We start from the raw sequence: 19683 nt of genomic DNA on the forward strand, positions 1-19683 counted from the left end.
CATCAATAATAATAGAGAAGAAATGGACTAACAAGCAATCCTATTCTCATTAGTGTAACACAAACTTAAATATCTTGGAGTGAACTTAACTAAAGATGTGAAGTACCTATACAAAAGAAACTACAAAACCCTGCTTCAAGAAATAAAAGAGGACACATGGAAATGGAGACACATACCCTGCTAATGGGTTGGTAGGATTAACATTATTAAAATGGCAATACTCCCCAAAGCATTGTACAGATTTAATGCAATCCTTCTAAGGATAGCCATGACATTCTTCAAAGAAGATGGATCAAACACTTCTGAAATTTATTTTGACAATAAATACCTATGAATAGCTAGAGGAACACTAGGTAAAAGGAATATAATGAGGCATCACTTTCCCCACTTTAATTGCATTACAAAGCTATAGTTACTAAAACAGCATGGGTTTTGGAATAATGACAGATCCTCAGATCAGTGGAATAAACTTGAGTATTCAGAGAATGTTTCCCCAGACATACAATCAATTAATTTTTATAAAGGGGCAACAAATGCAAAATGGAACAAGGAAAGCCTCTTCAACAAGTGGTGTTGGCACAGCTGGTCAGCTATTTGCACAAAAGCAAGCTCAGACCTCCATTTAACACCATGTACAAACATCAAATCCAAATGGGTTTAATTCAAATGGATTAAAGACCTTGATATCATACCTGAAACCATTAGGTATATAGAACAACATGTAGGTAAAACACTTCAGGACATTGAGACTAAAGTCATCTTCAAGATGGAAACAGCACTCTCCAAACAATAATAAATAAATAAACAGATGGAATATATTAAGCTGTGAAGCTTCTACACCTCAAAGTAAATAGTGCCTAGGATTCAAAAAGCCATCCACAGAATGAGAGAAACTATTCGCCCAATACCCATCAGATTAGGGGCAATTACTGAAGATATACAAGGTACTTGACAGAACTTAACAAGAAATAAACATCTAATCCATCAAAAATGGCAAGAAGATATGAACAAACACTTCCTCAAAGAAGAAAGACAAACGGCCAAAAGGTAGATGAAAAAATGCTCCACAAACACTAATCATCAGAGAGATGCAAATCCAAACAACTTTGAGATACCATCCCACGGCACAGAGACTGGGCACACATTACAAAGAAACAGAAAAATCAGTGCTGGGTGGGGATGTAGAGAGAAAGGAATTCTCATTCACAAATTGTGGGAATGTTGTGTAGTTTCAGCCTTTATGAAAATAATATAGAAGACTCCTCAAAAAACTAAACATTGGGCCCGGAGAGATAGCACAATGGCGTTTGCCTTGCAAGCAGCCGATCCAGGACCTAAGGTGGTTGGTTCGAATCCCGGTGTCCCATATGGTCCCCCTGTGCCTGCCAGGAGCTATTTCTGAGCAGACAGCCAGGAATATACCCTGAGCACCGCCGGGTGTGGCCCAAAAACCAAAAAAAAAAAAAAAAAACAAAAACCAAAAAATAAAACTAAACATTGAGCTTCCATATGATCCAGGGATATACCCTAGGAACACAAAAATACAATTCAAAAATGCCTTCCTTGCATCTATATTCATTGCAGTGCTATTTACAATAGCCAGACTTTGGGAAACAACCAATATGCAGATGAATGGCTAAAGAAACTGTGATACATATGCACAATGGAATATTATGCAGCTGTCAAGATAAAGTCATGAAATTTTTCTATACATAGATGTACATAGAATCTATTATGCTAAGTTAAATAAGTCAGAGAGAGTCACAAAGCGTGGTGAGTGCAGTTAGAGAAATAACTACACTGACAACTATGGTGACAATGTCAATGAGTGAGAGAAGTAGAATGCCTCTATCGAATATAGGTGGGAGTGGGGGGAGGGAGATTGGGGATATTGGTGATGGGAATGGTTTAATAAAATTTAGGGAAAAGAAGAAGAAAGAAGAAAATGAAAAAAAAAAGAAATTTGTTTCTAAATATGTAACAGACTTTTAATGTTCTTCTTGAGTCTTACTGAATTCACTAGTTCCAATACTCTTTAGGTAGGGTGCCTAGTTATTTATTTTTTGTTTGCTTTTGGGCCATTCACAACAGTGCTCAGAGCTTCTTCCTGGCTCTGTGCTCAGTCCTTGAGGTACTATATTTTGTAGGAGGAATTGATGAAGAGCTGGTCTCATAGAAAAATATATCCGTGCATTATGTCTCTAGCTCCAGCTGTTTTTGAAAAACGTAAATGATCATACTGGTATACATAATTTTATTTTTCTCTTCAATCTTTGTAGCTTTGATTTATTTCTTTTTCTTTACATTTTAGGTTGGTAATGATTTCGAGTAATATATTTCTTTTTTAAATTTTATTTTATTGAAACCATTGTGATTAACAAAGTCCTTCATAATTGGATTTCAGGCATACTATGAATCAGGACTAATACTTCCACCATTGTTGACCTTCTTCCAACAATGTTCCCCATAGTTTACCCAATACTAACACCTGCCACTATAGCAGGACCATTTTAAGTTTAAATTGTTAGAATTTGAACCTCTTGATTCTTTTGTTGTTGACTTTGGCTTGGGTATTAGTTCTGTCCTTTTTTTTAATCTCCACCAAAGCACCTGAGACCACTTGGCCTTTGCCTTTTTTTTTTTTTTCACCTTCTTAATTATATAGAAAAATGCAGAAATATGAGGTAAAATAAAGTAATCCATGCCCCAAGGTTCTATGATAAAGGCAGGAGCCCCTATTTAAAAGATAAAAAAAGGGGCGGCAGTTTTTTTGCATAGGTGCAAGCAAAAGTTGGGGGAATAATAGAAAGAAAAAAAACTAAAAATAAGTTGTCTCTATCCATGAAGAATCCTGCCATAAGACCAACTACAGAACCCTGGCATACTAAGTTGTCTAACCGCAAAGTCTTTCTTCATGGTCCCAGAAAAAGTTCTCTTCAACCATGGTTGTCACACTCATGCTTCAGTAATTAACGATCTTGGTTTTTGCACAGATCTTATGTTAAGTCAGAGTGTCATGGAGTGTCTTCTGGTTTCATCTCACTATTTGAAATAGGTAGGGTTGGAGGATAAAATCAGGATCACAGCTTCAACTTATGACATTGCCTTTTGTGTGTGTGGTGTGTGTGTGTGTGTGTGTGTGTGTGTGTGGTGTGTGGTTTTGGTGGTCACACCCGGCAGTGCTCAGGGGAAACTCCCTGGCTCCATGCTCAGAAATTGCTCCTGGCAGTCACAGGGGACCATATGGGACGCCGGATTCGAACTGATGACCTTCTGCCATGAAAGGCAAACACCTTACCTTCATGCTATCTCTCCGGCCCCGTGACATTGTCTTGTGGGTTTTGAAAATGGCTCACAGCAGTCACGGATCAGGCTCTCAAGAGCCAAACTTGGTAGCAAGTAACAGTCCACAGTAAAGGGCGGGGGTTGGGGAGAAAGAAAGGGGGACTGCTGAGAGTAAATCAGCAGTTTGTGGAGATGGCAGCTTCTTCCTAGGTAAGCAGACCGCAAGCGCGGTCTGGGAGGCTATCCTTTCGCTTTGGGAGTTACCTGGCAGTGGGTTGGGGTTGTTGAGAGATTCCTGTTCCTAAGGAGTTTAGAACTGAGGGTAAAAAAGGGTTAATTAGGGAAACATAACAAATAAGGGTGATGAGCGAAAGGATACAGGCAGGGGTCGGGTGGGGGAGGAGGGAGATTTGAGACATTGGTGATGGGAATGTTGCACTGGTGATGGGTGGTGTTCTTTACATGACTGAAACCCAAATACAATCATGTATGTAATGAAGTTGGTTAAATAATAATAAAAAAAATTAAAAAAAAAAAGAAAAGGATTTGTAAAGTGGTAAGCAGGGGAGGGAAAAAGGAAGGATTCTCTGTAACAGGGAAGGACTATAATCAACAGAGACAGACATTAGAGACAGATATTAGACATAGAGGTGACCAGCACACATACTCGCACACAACATACACAATGAAGATCGATCCATAGGTTGCAGTTGAAAAACTGACCCAGGTGAAACTAGTCAGAGAGCTTAAACAATATAAAGCCAGCAGGGCAGATGGAAATATTTTCCAATTCCTAGGGAAATCATCATTGGGGAGGGTAAACTTTGCTGAATAAATGCTTCCTGAGTTAGATTGTGCATAGAGCATTATTAAAATAAGTATAATTTTAAAGTCTAGTATCCTAAGTAATATAGTAATGAGTACTGTAAAAGGAATCTACACCGTGTAATATCATTTAACAGATCTTGAGCATCCAGGTTCTTTTCCTGAAAGCAAACTGACAACATGGACATTATGATATAATGTACTAGCTTGATTAAAAATAAATCGCAAAAACATACTCAACGGATGAGCACTGTAGCTAGAGTCTATGGCATGAAGTTCCCTATTCCAATTGTATCTGTGGACATAAACATTAAATACTATTAGTAAGATTTTTAGTAATATATTTCTTAAGGGATGTGAGAGTAGGCATTATTCACTATGTTCCTAACCTACCTAATTCTTCAGGATAAATAAAAAAAAATTATGAACAGTATTCAGGGCACTAATGTCTCAGTAGTGATTTTAGATTTACTGGTTGTTATTATAATAGTGAAGCCAATTTTATAGTAATTATTTTTTTCATATCTGTTTTGCAGGATAGTCATGGATTACTACAGAAAACATGCAGCTATTATTCTGGCCATATTGACTGTGTTTCTACATATTATCGATTCCTTTCCTGATGGAGAATTTGCAATGCAGGGTATGTGATCACAGTCCGGGTTTGCAGTAATAAGACACATTTATGGATATACATCAATAATTCCATTAAATACATTTTTACACCTTATTCACTGTGATATGTTTTGTTGTTGGGTACATATCTAAGCACTTACCTGCTTTATTTTCTTAGGAATATTTTAGATGAGGCCATCGTGATAGCACAGCAGCAGGACATTTGGCTTGCATACTAATTACCGTGGGTGGACCCAGGTTTGACCCCTGGCACCCCATATGGTCTCCTGAGCCTGATAGGAGCAATTTCTGAGCACAGAGCCAGGAGTAACCCCTGAGCATCTCTGGTGTGGCCCCAAAAACATAACAAAACAAAAACAAAAAACAAAGAAAAGAAAAGAAAGAAAAGAAAAGAAATATTTTAGAGTATTTTAAATTTGTTTCTAAAGGTCAGGATGTAGCTCAGATTATAGATTGAAAATATAAAATTAAATTAGATTCACACAATGTACAGAATACATGATATATAAATCATATAAATTTATATGAATAGCAGTCTGTAAATTATCTTTGGAGATAATTTTTATTAGTAATTTATTTAAATTTATTGTTGAAATTTACTCTTATTTAGTTATCTCATTTTTCTTTAAATATTTCTCCCTGGAATATTTGAGAGAATTTTAACATTGCCTTTGTAGATGATTTTTTATATTAGTAAAAGGAAAAATAAAAACAATCTATGCAGTAAATATGCTTTTCTAATTTTTTTTTTGAAAAAAAAATCACTCTGGAACTGATATAATTCTACTTGCCATAAAATTGTGAGCTATTATCAGCTATGTTTTTTTTCTCTAGATAGCATTAATATTTTAATTTTTGTTCCTAATTACAGACTGTTTATACTGATTTTTCTTAATTTGGAAATTTTTTCTCTGCCTCTCTATTTGTATCATCTATAGGTGAAAAATCAATAGAAGATTTAAAAGGGAAATATTTTGCTGTTGAAAAAGTTTCTCTTCAGATAAACATGGTGTTTCATTTGCATTTAAACGTTTTCTATAGGTAATCTGTTAGCATTACAAACGGGAACACATACTTAAAGAGAAATTATTACTATTAATTTCGCATGCATATCTACAAAATGTATTTTCTATTGAAATAACTATAATCAATTAAATAGAATATTATATACAAAGATTGACAGGTAATCCTCAATATTTAGCCACTTTTATTTCCCATGAAAACAAATGAATATTTACCATACCATATTAAGGAAGATGTTAATTTTTAATAACTTTTGGGATTAATTTAGTCTTGACCTTTTTGTGTGTGGCAGGTTGCCCAGAATGCAAACTAAAGGAAAACAAATACTTCTCCAGGCTGGGTGCTCCAATTTATCAGTGTATGGGCTGCTGCTTCTCCAGAGCATATCCCACTCCAGCAAGATCTAAGAAGACAATGTTAGTCCCAAAGAACATCACCTCAGAAGCTACATGTTGTGTGGCTAAAGCATTTACCAAGGTGAGAACTTCAAGGATTCTGATGGCTAACTATCCAACCAGTCCTCAGAGCACAGACAGGAGTTTAAAGCAGAAGATGGTTTAATAACCTTCTTGGTTGGGTGTCAGAAGAGGGAGAGACTGTATTGTTGTGGGCAAAAGCCTGATGTGTTCAGAATAAACAGAATAGGATGTAGATGATGGGGGCAGGATGAGAAAAGAATATACTATATGCACAATGCAAGCCTAGCCTTCAGTGTAAAAGTAACAGTTCAAAGGAAGAGTTTGCCAATGCAGGAAACATCTATTTAGTTCATCTGACCAAAAACCATTTTACTCAATTGTTTTATTTTTGTCTGTTATTTTTCCCTTTCTCTTTTAGGCCACAGTAATGGGAAATGCTAAAGTGGAAAACCACACAGAATGCCACTGCAGTACATGCTATTATCACAAATCTTAACTATTTTGCAAAGAAGTCTGCTGCTGATTGCTTATTTCCCAGGATAGAAAATTAATATTTTCAGTGTTTATGGCTTTGTGATATCAAACCTTCTCTTACTCTATCATACCTCTATCAACATGCTTTAAGAATAAATTGCAGCTTTATTTTCTTTTTCTTATGATGTAATCAACAATCAAGCTCTTTTAAATGGCATGAAAAATAGCTTTGAGCATGATCAGAAAAGAGCTGATTCTACTACAAATAAATAAAGTCATTTAAATTATCATTATCACTAAATCTATTTTTTCTTAAACATTCATAGTTGTTGTTTTGCATAAACCTAATTGGAGGAGTGAACCAGTAGGTAATTGGGTTCCCATGTAATTAATAACCAATTCCCATACATCCTTTTCAAACAAACTCTGAATACTTTAGCCAATGGACTAGGCATGTGATGGTCTATTGAAGTAAGGGAAGAAATATGAGTTTCTGGTTTTTTCTATTAGTTTTGTATCACCCCTATAAATTTCCATTTGAAAGAGTTTTTATAAAAGTGCATGTATGTTACTAGCATTGTTCTACATGCATCTAATATTTATTTTGTTTTAGCAAGTGTTTCTCAGGGGCTACATATGGCACAGTAAATATTTCCCTATAAAGTATCAGAGACCAAACAGATGCTTTCAGCATGCAAAGCATTCCATTTCCATGATACTTTATTTCATAAATTGTTCATACTTTGGGGATATTTGATCTAAGACCTTACATAGTAGAATTGAAAAAGCAATTGGAAAAATATTGCAAATATTAGAAAATAACTTCCTAGGGTTTGAGAAAGTCAAAATACTTTCCAGTCTAATGGCTATACTTACTTGGATTATGCCAACCCTCTCTCCCAAATGGTTGGGGCACCTTTTGAGCCTCTGGTAGGTACACTGTAACTGAATGAATTATGGCCAAGAAAATAACATTACTCTCCTTAAACTTTTTAAAATTAATTTAAAGAAAATACATCCCATAGTTGACACAATTAATCATAATACATTTGTTTCAGGAAGACCAAAGACAAAATTATTAAAAATATAAAAAATAGAAAGAAAAACAAAAGAGGTGGAAGAGAAAGGAAAGAAGAAAAAGTTCATTAGCAACTATATTTTTGAAAATTATTAAATCACCAATGAACTCATTAAAGCCCTAGAAGAAGGTTTAATACTTTTATTTTTTTTTTAAGGATAAGAGTTAAAGAAATACAGTTAAAATGATGTGAGAGTAGCAATTGGTGTTGTTTGATTAGACCCAGCAAAATATGGGGAAAATGGAAAGGACAAGCCTTGGCCTAAATACAAGAAAACCTTACCCCTGAAGTTTTCTGGCATCAGACCAACTCTGGGCTCAGACATACTAGGTTGTCCAACCCCTGAGTCAGTCTCTGTGGTTCCAGGAAAATTTTTTCACACAATCACTGTTGTTGGTGTCAGTTTTCTGTAGTTAAAGATCCTGGGTTCTGTGCATATCCTACCTTGAAGTCAGGATGATGTGGAATGTCCTCTAGTTTCACCTCCCAATTAAAGGGCAATGCGGAGAGCCCTGCCCTGAAAGCAGGTTGTTGTTGTTAAGTCCTCTGACTGTTAAGGGAACCCTCTTTGGAGTAAGTCAATGCCAGGGCAGCCATACGGTCTTCCCTGGTAGAGGTTTGCTGCCAGGTGATGTTATAGACAACCGTGGTTGTTTCGTAGATAGTATTCCTGGTTCAGGGGTGAATGGACAATGCCCATTCTTCTGAGGCCTGAGCCAGGTCTTTATGACAATATTCAGGGTGTAAGCCCCCACTGCATTACAAGATTTGTGTATTTCTATCTCTATTAGATAAGAACTTGTTTGTATGTATAATTTTTTCCCATTTTAATGTGCCTATGCCAAAAAAGAACAGTGCCACAAGATATTACTGGTGCATATGGCAGCCAAGGGAACGAGTCCAACAATCCCCGTAACTTGGTTCTAACATGAGCCCCAGTCAAGGGACTCTTCTACCAGAATTCCTTATTGAACAGATCACAAAGAAACAAAACAAAACAAAACAAAACAAAACACCTTAAATTTTTTAAACTAACTTTTTTAGTTAAAAGTTTTCTCCTTTCTTCTTTCATTTCCTTTTGATTCTTGTTTGTGTATCGTTCAGTTCTATCCATGCTTTTTTTGAATTCTATGAGCATCCTCCATATTTCTTCCCTAAAATCCTTATCTGAGTGGCTGAACAGGTGATTGGTATTTTTGGGTCATCAGAGCTACCATCTTCATTCTCTAAGCATGATGGAAGTTTATGGTTTTTTCCCCTCCATTTTCACATTTGTAGTATAGTGTTTTCTATGTGCCATGCTCCAGTTCATTGACTAGGAGAAGGCATGGCTGTAGAGTGGAATGGAGCACCTGAACTCCTCTGAATCAGCTTCTGGGTATCGCCAGATTCCCTTTTCTGCCTCAGTCCTAGAATATGGGAGTCACTTACCTGCGAAGCTTTCAGGATGATGCCAAACAGATTAATATTCTTTTTGGAAGGGGGTTGGGTCACACCCGCAACGCTCAGGGGTTAGTCCTGGCTCTGTGTTCAAAAATCGCTCCTGGCAGGCTCGGGGGACCATAAGGGATGCCTGGATTTGAATCACCGTCCTTCTGCATGCAAGGCAAATGCCCTACCTCCATGCTATCTCTCTGGCTTCCAATATGCTTTTTATATGCCTAAAATTCAATGCCTCTTCCTTGTAAATTACAACATATCTTTATACTGCAATATTTAAGTCTATCTGCATTGGGAATGGAGTGTATTGCATTCTTGTTACCAGGAAGGAGCTGAGCTCAGGAAAGACAATGAAGGATAAAACAAAGAAGCAACACTTTCACATTTTATAGTAGTATCAATACCAATCCCTTCACCAGTGTCCACTTCCCTCTTCAAAATTCCCCAGTTATCCTCCTGCCTCTCAGCCCACCTCTATGTTAGGTATTTTATATCTCTGTTCAGACTCTGTTCCCAAAGTAATCATTTTTCTCCACCAATGTCTTATTAAACCCCTCCCTACACTTTCCCATATCATGGACAGACATTTTTTCTTTTTTTTTCTTTTTTTGTTTTTGTTTTTTGTTTTTGGGTCACACTTGGCAGCGCTCAGGGGTCACTCCTGACTCTACACTCAGAAATCGCTCCTGGCAGGCTCGGGAGACCATATGGGATGCCAGGATTTGAAACACCGTCTTTCTGCATGCAAAGCAAACACCTTACCTCCATGCTATCTCTCCAGCCCATGGACAGACATTTCTAAGCAATTATGCATGTCAGGGATGACAAGGGCTCAAAGAGGAGGTTAATAAAACATAAAAGGCTTCTGTATATTTCCTAGTAACAAGAGGTAAGGATAATATGGGAAGAATAGTAGAGTGAATGGGAGGTGGAGAAACTCAGGTGTCAGGGATCACCTATATTGCATGTACAAGATACTAAGTTTGATACCTAATACCATATAGTCTCCTGGTATCACCGGTATTGTCATGAAGAATCCTGAGCACCACTGAAAGGCCTGGTGGTCCCAAGCACCCTTGGTCCTCAGCAGCACTCACTGCAGGGCACTAACATTGATCCCATTGGCCAAGTGTTTCCAGAAGTGTGCACTGTTTGGTAGTCCTCTCACCAAAAAGAAAAAAATCAAAAAAAGTGTTAGCTTGAAAAAAAGAAAACACATAAGGAGGAAAACACAAAAAGTAAGGCAGGGATAATGTTTTATAGGAAAGAGGGCAGAAGCAACAAAGTCTATGAAGTATTTACTTGTCTCAGAGACAATCTGGATTAAGACAAAATAAACACAAAAAAAAAAAAACCATGACTGTTTCTCCATATATTTACCCAATGATGCTGTAATTTAAATACAGTCAAGGCTTGCATAAAAAATGACTTTATAAAAATAACTTGAAAAGGGCCCGGAGAGATAGCACAGCGGCGTTTGCCTTGGAAGCAGCCAATCCAGGACCAAAGGTGGTTGGTTTGAATCCCGGTGTCCCATATGGTCCCCTGTTCCTGCCAGGAGCTATTTCTGAGCAGACAGCCAGGAGTAACCCCTGAGCACAGCCAGGTGTGGCCCAAAAACCAAAAAAAATAATAATAATAACTTGTAAAAGATCTATATTACTCACTGATTTCCTTTGTATAGGCCATACACTGCAGACTTACATAGATGTCAAAATGTTATTACTCTTGGATACTGGATCATTAAATAAATCATCAAACCACTATAAATTATATTTATTTAAATATTAATCAAGCAGTTAATTTTGGGGCTTAGGGCCACAGTTCAGGGCACTCAGGAGTTATTCTTGGCAATGTTCTCAGAAATGACAACAGTCTTTAGGAGAGTATATGTAGTTCCAGGAATGGAACTAGGGTTGAATTATGCAAAGGAAGCATCTATCATCTATGTTGTCTCTCCAACCCAATGGCTCATTTATCTTCAATTGCTGAAACTTCTAGTATATTAAAAACCAGAGATACAGTTTCAAGGTCTGGAGTACGTGGCTTGTATGTGAGAGATGCTAGTTGAATCCCCAGTACCACATGGTCCCCCAAGAACCATAAGAAATCCCAAGTCAAATTGCAGGGAGCAGCTCCTAAATACTGTTGGAAATGATTACTACTCTCCACCAAAAGAAGAGAAAATCGTGACAGCTAAGATTTCAGATGTTCATGTTTTAACTAAATTTGTTATTCAGAGACTTCTGGAGAAAATGCTATCTCAAATAATTTGCATTTACCATCTAAGAGGGTAACTATAAAAATGCCCATAATCTGGTTCAGCAGAAAGATAAGATCAAAGAATCTACATGCAAGTGAAAGTGAAGCTGACTTAAAAAGTCAGTTAAGACCACAAACCTCAAAAGCCCCAGACATAAAGTTATGCTTGACATAAAGTTAAAGAATCACTTGATATTTGTATGCCACTTTCTCTTTCTGTGTTAATCAGTTGAAAAATTTCCGTCACTTGTGGACTTTAAGTCAGTTGTGGATGGCACCATCTCCATTTGATAACTTATTAAATGAAGGCACAATTTGTGTGGAGGCTAAGAATGCATGGGCCCTGAGTCTTCAATTCTAGGTTTGTGTTTTTTTTTTCAATTCCAATTATTTCCAAGGGAAAGAAAATTTTACTAACTCTAATAAGAAAAATACCTATTCTGAGTTCCACTTTAAGCACTTTATAATGTAACAATTCCACTCACATCACATCCAGGTTTAAAAAAATATATATTTTTTTAGTTTTTGGGTCACACCCAGTGTCACTCAGGGGTTACTTCTGGCTATGCTCTCAGAAATCGCTCCTGGCCTGGGGGACCATATGGGAATGCCGGGGAATCGAACTGCGGTCCGTCTTAGGTTAATGCACGCAAGGCAAACACCTTACCAATTGTGACACTGCTCTGGCCCCAGGTTTAAAAATTTTTAAATTTTCCCCCTCTCATTTCTCTCTTCAAAGCCTTTTGTATGAATCCCCCCACAGAATTTTTTTTTATCAAAACCATTATTTACAAAGTTCTTCATCGTTGGGTTTTAGATTATAATATTACAGAGTCAATCCCACCACCAGTGTTAACTTCCCTCCATCAATGTTCCCAGAAGAAACTTGATATGAATGAATACATATAAGTTCAACAGTTCCTATCCTCAATCTAATTATAGTATATCTGAGGAAAATGTCATAAAAATCAGAGTAAAATATTAATAAAATTAGTAGAAAAGTTTCAGGAATTAAAAAAGTTGACCAAAATATAAAATTGTTGAAATTTTTATTAGAAGGGATAGGGAAAAGTGGAATTTAGTTTATTTTTTTAAATAATATATTTATTTAAGAATCATGATTACAAACAATTATCCCTCCTTCAACTTCCTGTTTATCCCACCTGGATGCTCATTCCCACTCACACCAGGGAAGAGGTTGCTGTTGGGAATAAAGAATAGAGTTGGCTAGGGGGAAGAGAGAGAGAGGCAGACACAGCTAGGATGGATGGAGGGTAGCGAAAAGAGGCTGCAAAAAACTTAGCTGAGATGCCATGTGGAGAAATGAACATGGCTCTTAGGGCCTTGAAATAAAGCTGGATGTCTCCTTAAACTTCAACTGGCTGCCTATGGATCATTTCTCCGCATTACCCTGCAACCTTCGCTGGGCCAAGCCTAAAAAGGTCTCACCCCACCCACCACACTAGGACTTTATATTTTATACTTAAACAATAACAAACATGTTTGTAATTGGATTTCAGTCATAAAAAGAACACACCCATTCACCAGTGAAAAATTCCCAACAACAATGCACCTATCTTCCTCCTCTCCCACCCCTGCCTGTATTTGAGACAGGTATTCTACTTTTCTCAATCATTACCATTGTCATGATAGTTGTTAGTGTAGTTATTTCTTTAACTGTAATCACCAATCTTTGTGGTAAGCTTCATGAGCCTGTCCTTCCAGTCCTCATCTCTATTTTCTGTAGGTATTATTACAATAATGCCTTTTATTTTTCTTAAATTTCATACATGAGTGAGACTATTTGATTTTTCTTCCCTTTGATTTACTTCACTCAGCATAATAGTTTCCACATCCATCCATGTTTAGGATATTTCCATGACTTCATTTTTCCTGATGGCTGTATAGTATTCCATTGTGTGAATGTACCACAGGTTCTTTAGCCACTCAAATGTTGTTGGGCATCTTGTATGTTTCCAGATTCTGGCTATTTAACTAGTGCTGCAATGAATATAGTTGTGAGGAAGGCATTTTTATATTGTGTTTCTGTGTTCCTAGGATCTATTCCTACGATTGGTATATCTGAATCATATAGGATTTCCAGTTTTTTGAGGAAGCTCCATATTGTCTTCCATAAAGGGTAGACTAGACAGCATTCCCACCAGCAGAGAGTAAGAGTTCCTTTCTCTCTACATCCCTTCCAGCACTGATTTTTCTTGTTCTTTGTGATGTGTGACAGTCTCTGTGGTGTGAGATTGTACCTCATTGTTGTTTTGATTTGTATATTCCTGATGATTAGTGATGTGGAGCATGTCAAGTTGGTTTTTATAAAATTATCTCAAATTATGCCTCCCCCACAAAATCTGTTGCTAGAATATTACCAAGGGAGAAATCTTTGAACTGTTGGTTTTCTTCATTTCAATACTGGAGACTCTCCTCTTAAGAGATACATCAATTCTCTGGCCTTGGAATACTGCATGTCACAGGTGCAGTATTCTAGACAAAGCACTCATTTCTTTGAGTTTTGTCATAATATCCCACCACTGCCTTCTGACCTTGAGGGTTTATTGTGACAGGTCTGCTGTAAATCTTAAGGGTGCTCCTTTGAATGTAATTTCCCTTTTTGGGGGGAGGGCACACCTTGTGATGCTCAGGGGTTACTACTGGCTATCCGCTCAGAAATCACTCCTGGTTTTGGGGACCATATGGGATGCCAGGAGATTGAACAGCAGTTTGTCCTAGGTTAGGGCATGCAAGGCAAACACCCTACTGCTTGTGCCACTGCTCCAGCCCCTAATTTCCCTTTTTAATCTTGCTGTTTTCAGTATTCTATACCTATCTTTGAGATTCATCATTGTGACTAGGATGTGTCATGGGGTGCTTGTCTTCTTTTTTAATGTTAACCTTTTTAATTTTCTATTTCTTATTAAATTTATTTAAAAAAATGCATCACATAGTTGACATAATTGATCATAATACATTTGTTTCAAGATGATCAAAAGCAAAGTTATTAAAAATAATAGAAAATAGAAAGAAAAAACTAAAGAGATGGAAGAGAAAGGAAAGAAGAAAATGTTCAGTAGCAATTAGCAATTGTATTTTTGAAAATTATTGAATCACCAACAAACACATTAAAGCACTTGCAGAAAGATCTTGGGGTGATTTTTTGGGTCTCTTTTAGCTAGTACTCTTCAGGCATACAGGATTTGGTTGCATGCCGCCTTTAGCTCTGGTAGTTCCTATGCATTGATGTCCATGACTGTTGATTTTTCCTGGACCCAATGACTCTTATGTTGTTTCTGTTGAGTTTATCAAAGACTCCTATTTTCATCTGTTCACATATTTTGAGTATTTTTTTCCATTGTCCGATCATTTTCTTTAAGGCTCTTTTACAATCTCTTCTGTTGTATGGGATTGTTATGTATCTCATCTTCCAGTTCACTGATTCTGTCCTCAGCTGCTGTTACTCTGTTGGATAGGCTTTTCATTGAGGTTTTCATTTCATCTACTGTGTTTTTCAGACCTGTTATTTCCGTTTGGAGTTTACTGATTTCTATCTTTGTGTTCTGTTCAGATTGACCTATGCTTTCTTTTAGTTCCTATGAACATCCTCCATATTTCTTCTCTAAACTCCTTATCTGATTGGTTGGCACTTTTCGGGTCATCAGAGCTGACATCCTTATTCTCTATGCATTGTGTTTGTCTGTGTTTTTTCTCCATTGTCATGCTATGCTTGTAGTGTGTTTTCTCTCTCTGTTATGGTAGGGTTCATTGGCTAGAAAATGTGCACTCGCAGGGCCGTCACGGTCCTCTGGCTCAGCCCTTCGTGGATGGAGACAGCCTACCTTTGGTGAAGTACATGAGCTGTTATGGCTATAAAAGCTGAGCAGGGCAAGAGCAGAGCAGGAGCCATTTAAAATATCTCCCAAATGCCAAAGCACAGGGCATGAATCAGGCTCCACCCTTCGTCAAAAGAGACAGCAAAACTCTGCTGATGTGCAGGAACTGTTATGGCTGAGGTGGTTCTTGGCCACCTCATTGGGCTGAACAGGGCAGGAGCAGAGCCCATTTATATTGTCTCAAATTTAGTCTATGTTTGAAGCAATGACCAATGACTCATCAACTAACATTTGGCAGGGGTGGAAATACACATAGAGGTAGGAGGAATGAGGAATAATGTGTACACAGGCATGGAATAGGCTTAAGGTGTGACTGGACTAAAATAAGAACTGGAAGAGAACATGGGAATGATAGATGAGAACAAACAGAACAGTTTAAGATATTGTTCTAAGGATATAAAATTGCAACTTTAGATGATGGTGCCTTTTTTTTTTTTTAGTTTTTGGGCCACACTCAGCAGAGCTTTTCGCTCTGTGCTTAGAAATCACACCATCACTCCTGGCATGCTTGGGGGATCATATGGGATGCTGGGGATGGAATCCAGTTTGACTGTGTGCAAAGCAAATGCCCTATGATGCTATAGCTCTGGTCTCATGATTCTTTTATAATGTGAGTGTATCAAACATGATGATATCTTAAAAACATCAACTTATTAGTTTGCTAGCTAGGTACAAGTTTTCTTAGGGAAGAAGGAATACATGTGTGGCTGCTTTCATGGTAGATCAGGAGTAAAATGTGAAGTCAGTAGGCAGGTGAAGAAAATGTAATTAGAAAAGGTTGGCTACTGCAGATGCTAGATAATGATCAACACTTATTAGCTTGTACACTATTACAGGAACTGTTAAAAATTTATTAACTTCTCATGACAACCTATGAGGTAGTTATTATTAATTTTCTTCAAGAATTGAAAAACACAAGTTAAGAATGGTCTTACAGATTCTATTTAGCACTTAGCATGTAATAAAAAAAGCATTAGCTATTTTTTATTGCCAAGCATGACCAGCTATTTTGTTATCACCTAATTATATTAAATATATTTAAAAGTAATCAGTACAATAAAAGCTGATAATTGGTAATTGGTAAAGTCTTAGTATAGGTACAAAAGAAAATGCTAGAGTTGGTTGAGACACACCCAATTTCTGTCTTCTCTTTGTCAAAGAACCTTTAAGCACAACGCATATTGATAATGAAAAGCTCATTATTTTCTCCCCTGTCTGCAGCCCTGTTTTTTCAGGAGTTTGACCAAGGGGAAAAGTGTAAATTGCCTTATCTAAAACTGCAATAATTGGTGGTCTCAGTGGCATTTTGTATTAAATTTTCTCAAGAGTGGACAGTTGCTGAAGTCAGATACCATCTGGGTTCCAAGATCAGTTTTCAGCCTTTGTAAGGAAGTGTGAAAAACTTACCCATAAGATATACCAGTTCACCTGGTGTGCAAATGCAGAATACATTAGTGGAAGAGGTAGGCACCCAGGACTGAGGTGTACCTGGAAAAAAAAAGCTCATTAGACAAAAAAGCCCTTTGTAGAAGACTTTAATTCTGTTGTGTAAGCTGCTAATCATACCTCAGTCAATGGAGATTGCACATTATTGATTTTTGAAAAAAAAATGCTTTCAGTACGCTTTTTCTCTAGCTGGTTGAACCTTCTTTTCCTCTAGCTGCAGAGATCTTTTCATTCTTGCTTAAAATGGCCATTTCCATTCCTTCAGTTTAATGTCATTTTATACATCAACACAAAAGAAAAAATAAATTAAATATATTTGTCAGAAAATCTGTTAACAGCTGCCTGCATTTAATTGATTTGCCACAGTTCCAAGAGTTTTTTGTAGATTTGGAGCACCACCCAGTGGCAGTGTATAGTAAAAACCTACATAAGGAAGTCTGGAAACTTCTCTGGAAGAAAAATAAAAAATGATTTAGAGGGGGCTGGAGAGATAGCATGAAGATAGGGCGTTTGCCTTGCATGCAGAACGGTGGTTCAAATCCCAGCATTCCATATGGTCCCCCAAGCCTGCCAGGAGCGATTTCTGAGTAACCCCTGAGTGCTACCGGTGTGACCCCAAAACAAAAACAAACAAAAAATGATTTAAAGTTGGAGGAAAAAAATTAGAACCAATGGTTAATTTTATTTTAAGTGAACTAAAGAAACTCATGCCTAGAGCAAAATTTTAACAAGTGTTTGCAGGACACTAACATTGGCCTTTTCTTTCTTTTTGAATTTGCTTCTCTAGTTATTTCAAACTGCTTTATTGTATGATTCCCTCTATGTAAAACAGTGGGGGGAAAGCATTTTTTTTGGTGATAGTTTTTAGTTACTATTTCCTGTGTCTGTTGTCAAAATTTATTATTAGTGCTTTAAAAACTAGTTTGTGGACCCAGAGCAAAAGTACAAAGGGCAGAGTACTTATAAAACCAATTTGGGTCCCTAGCATACCATATAATTCCCCCAAAGGCTGCCAGGACCTCTGAGCACAGAGTCAGAGCTAAGCACCAATCATTGCCAAGTAAATCCTTCCAGCCAAAAAAATGAACAATAACAACAAAACCCCTAAGTAGAATTCCTATTGACCCTATATTGTCATCTGCTTCTAGACCACAAACTCAAAAAGACATTTTTTTTATTATTCCTTACAATTTTCTTTCTTTTTTTTGGGGGGGGGGCACACTCGTTTGATGCTCAGGGGTTACATCTGGCTAAGCGTTCAGAAATTGCCCCTGGCTTGGGGGACCATATGGTACGCTGGGGTGGGGGGGGGGTTTGGATAGAACCGCAGTCCTTCCTTGGCTAGCGCTTCCAAGGCAGACACTTTACCTCTAGCGCCACCTTGCCAGCCCAATTTTCTTTTTTTTTATTAATAATTTTTTGAGTCACACCTGGCAACTCTCAGGGGTTACTCCTTATTCTATGCTCAGAAATTGCTCCTGGCAGGCTTGAGGGACCATATGGGATGCGGGGATTCGAACCACTGTCCTGCATGCAAGACAAATGCCCTACCTCCATGCTATCTCTCTGGCCCCTATTAATGATTTTTATTGTGACCAAAGTGGAGTATAAATCTTTCACAGTAATATTTTAGGTACACAGTGGCATTGAACCCAGGGCATTTCCACCATCAGTGTTGTCCTCCCTCCAACCCTGTTCCCAGCATGCATCCCATATCCCCCTCCTATGCCCCCGGGGCTGCTAGTATAATTGTTTTGGTTTTTGTTTGTTTGTTTTTGGGCCACACCCGGCGGTGCTCAGGGGTTACTCCTGGCTGTCTGCTCAGAAATAGATCCTGGCAGGCACGGGGGACCATATGGGACACCGGGATTCAAACCAACCCACCTTTGGTCCTGGATCTGCTGCTTGCAAGGCTAACGCCTCTGTGCTATCTCTCCGGGCCTTGCTAGTATAATTGGTCCTCTCTGTGTCTAGTTTGTTGTAGAACGGGTATTGATTCTATTGTTGTTGGCTTTGGATTTGGTGTTTAAGACTGATGTGTGTGTGTGTGTGTGTGTGTGTGTGTGTATTTACTCAATGTTCATACAACTGTTTGGTCTTGGTACCATCCAAGACAAAAGAAAGGAAAAGAAAAGAAAAGAAAAGAAAGAAAGAAAGAGAGAGAGAAAGAAAGAAAGAAAGAAAGAAGAGAGAAAGAGAAGGAAGGAAGGAAGGAAGAAAGAAAGAAAGAAAGAGAAAGAAAGAAAGAGAAGGAAGAAAGAAAGAAAACGAAAGAAAGAAAGAAAGTGAAGAAATAAAGAAAGTGAAGGAAGAAAGAAAGTGAAGGAAGGAAGGAAGGAAGGAAGAAAGAAAGAAAGAAAGAAAGAAAGAAAGAAAGAAAGAAAGAAAGAAAGAAAGAAAGAAAGAAAGAAAGAAGAAAGAAAGAAAGAAAGAAAGAAAGAAAGAAAGAAAGAAAGAAAGAAAGAAAGAAAGAAAGAAAGAAAGAAAAAGAAAGAAAGAAGAGAGAAAGAGAAGGAAGAAAGAAGAGAGAAAGAGAAGGAAGAAAGGAAGAAAGAAAGAAGAGAGAAAGAGAAGGAAGGAAGGAAGAAAGAAAGAAAGAAAGAGAAAGAAAGAAAGAGAAGGAAGAAAGAAAGAAAGAAAGAAAGAAAGAAAGAAAGAAAGAAAGAAAGAAAAAGAAAGAAAGAAAAAGAAAGAAAGTGAAGGAAGAAAGAAAGAAAGAAAGAAAGAAAGAAAGAAAGAAAGAAAGAAAGAAAGACTACAGAAAGCAAGAAACAAAGAAAGAGAGTGAGAGACAGACCGGAAGAACGGAAGAATGAAAGAAAAAAGAAAGAAAGACAGAAAGTAAGAAAGAAAGAAAGAAAGAAAGAAAGAAAGAAAGAAAGAAAGAAAGAAAAA

At 37.4% G+C, this 19683-nt stretch overlaps 1 protein-coding gene across 1 annotated transcript; it reads left to right on the forward strand.

Moving 5' to 3' along the window:
• The first annotated feature begins 4653 nt into the window (after positions 1–4653).
• Positions 4654–6684, forward strand: CGA (glycoprotein hormones, alpha polypeptide). The gene is made up of 3 exons (XM_049772300.1): positions 4654–4753; positions 6062–6246; positions 6607–6684. Exons 1-3 carry the CDS (start codon positions 4654–4656, stop codon positions 6682–6684), a joined length of 363 nt encoding a protein of 120 aa, XP_049628257.1.
• The last annotated feature ends 12999 nt before the right edge of the window (positions 6685–19683 follow it).

The sequence above is a fragment of the Suncus etruscus genome, chromosome 4 (assembly GCF_024139225.1).
Source record: "Suncus etruscus isolate mSunEtr1 chromosome 4, mSunEtr1.pri.cur, whole genome shotgun sequence".
NCBI lineage: Eukaryota > Metazoa > Chordata > Mammalia > Eulipotyphla > Soricidae > Suncus > Suncus etruscus.

What these genes read in the sequence shown, in the direction of transcription:
- CGA (XM_049772300.1), top strand. Translation starts at nt 4,654, where the DNA reads ATGGATTACTACAGAAAACATGCAGCTATTATTCTGGCCATATTGACT. An exon ending in TGGAGAATTTGCAATGCAGG is followed by an intron (nt 4,754 to 6,061) that starts GTATGTGATCAC and finishes TGTGTGTGGCAG; the next exon opens with GTTGCCCAGAATGCAAACTA. An exon ending in TGGCTAAAGCATTTACCAAG is followed by an intron (nt 6,247 to 6,606) that starts GTGAGAACTTCA and finishes TTTCTCTTTTAG; the next exon opens with GCCACAGTAATGGGAAATGC.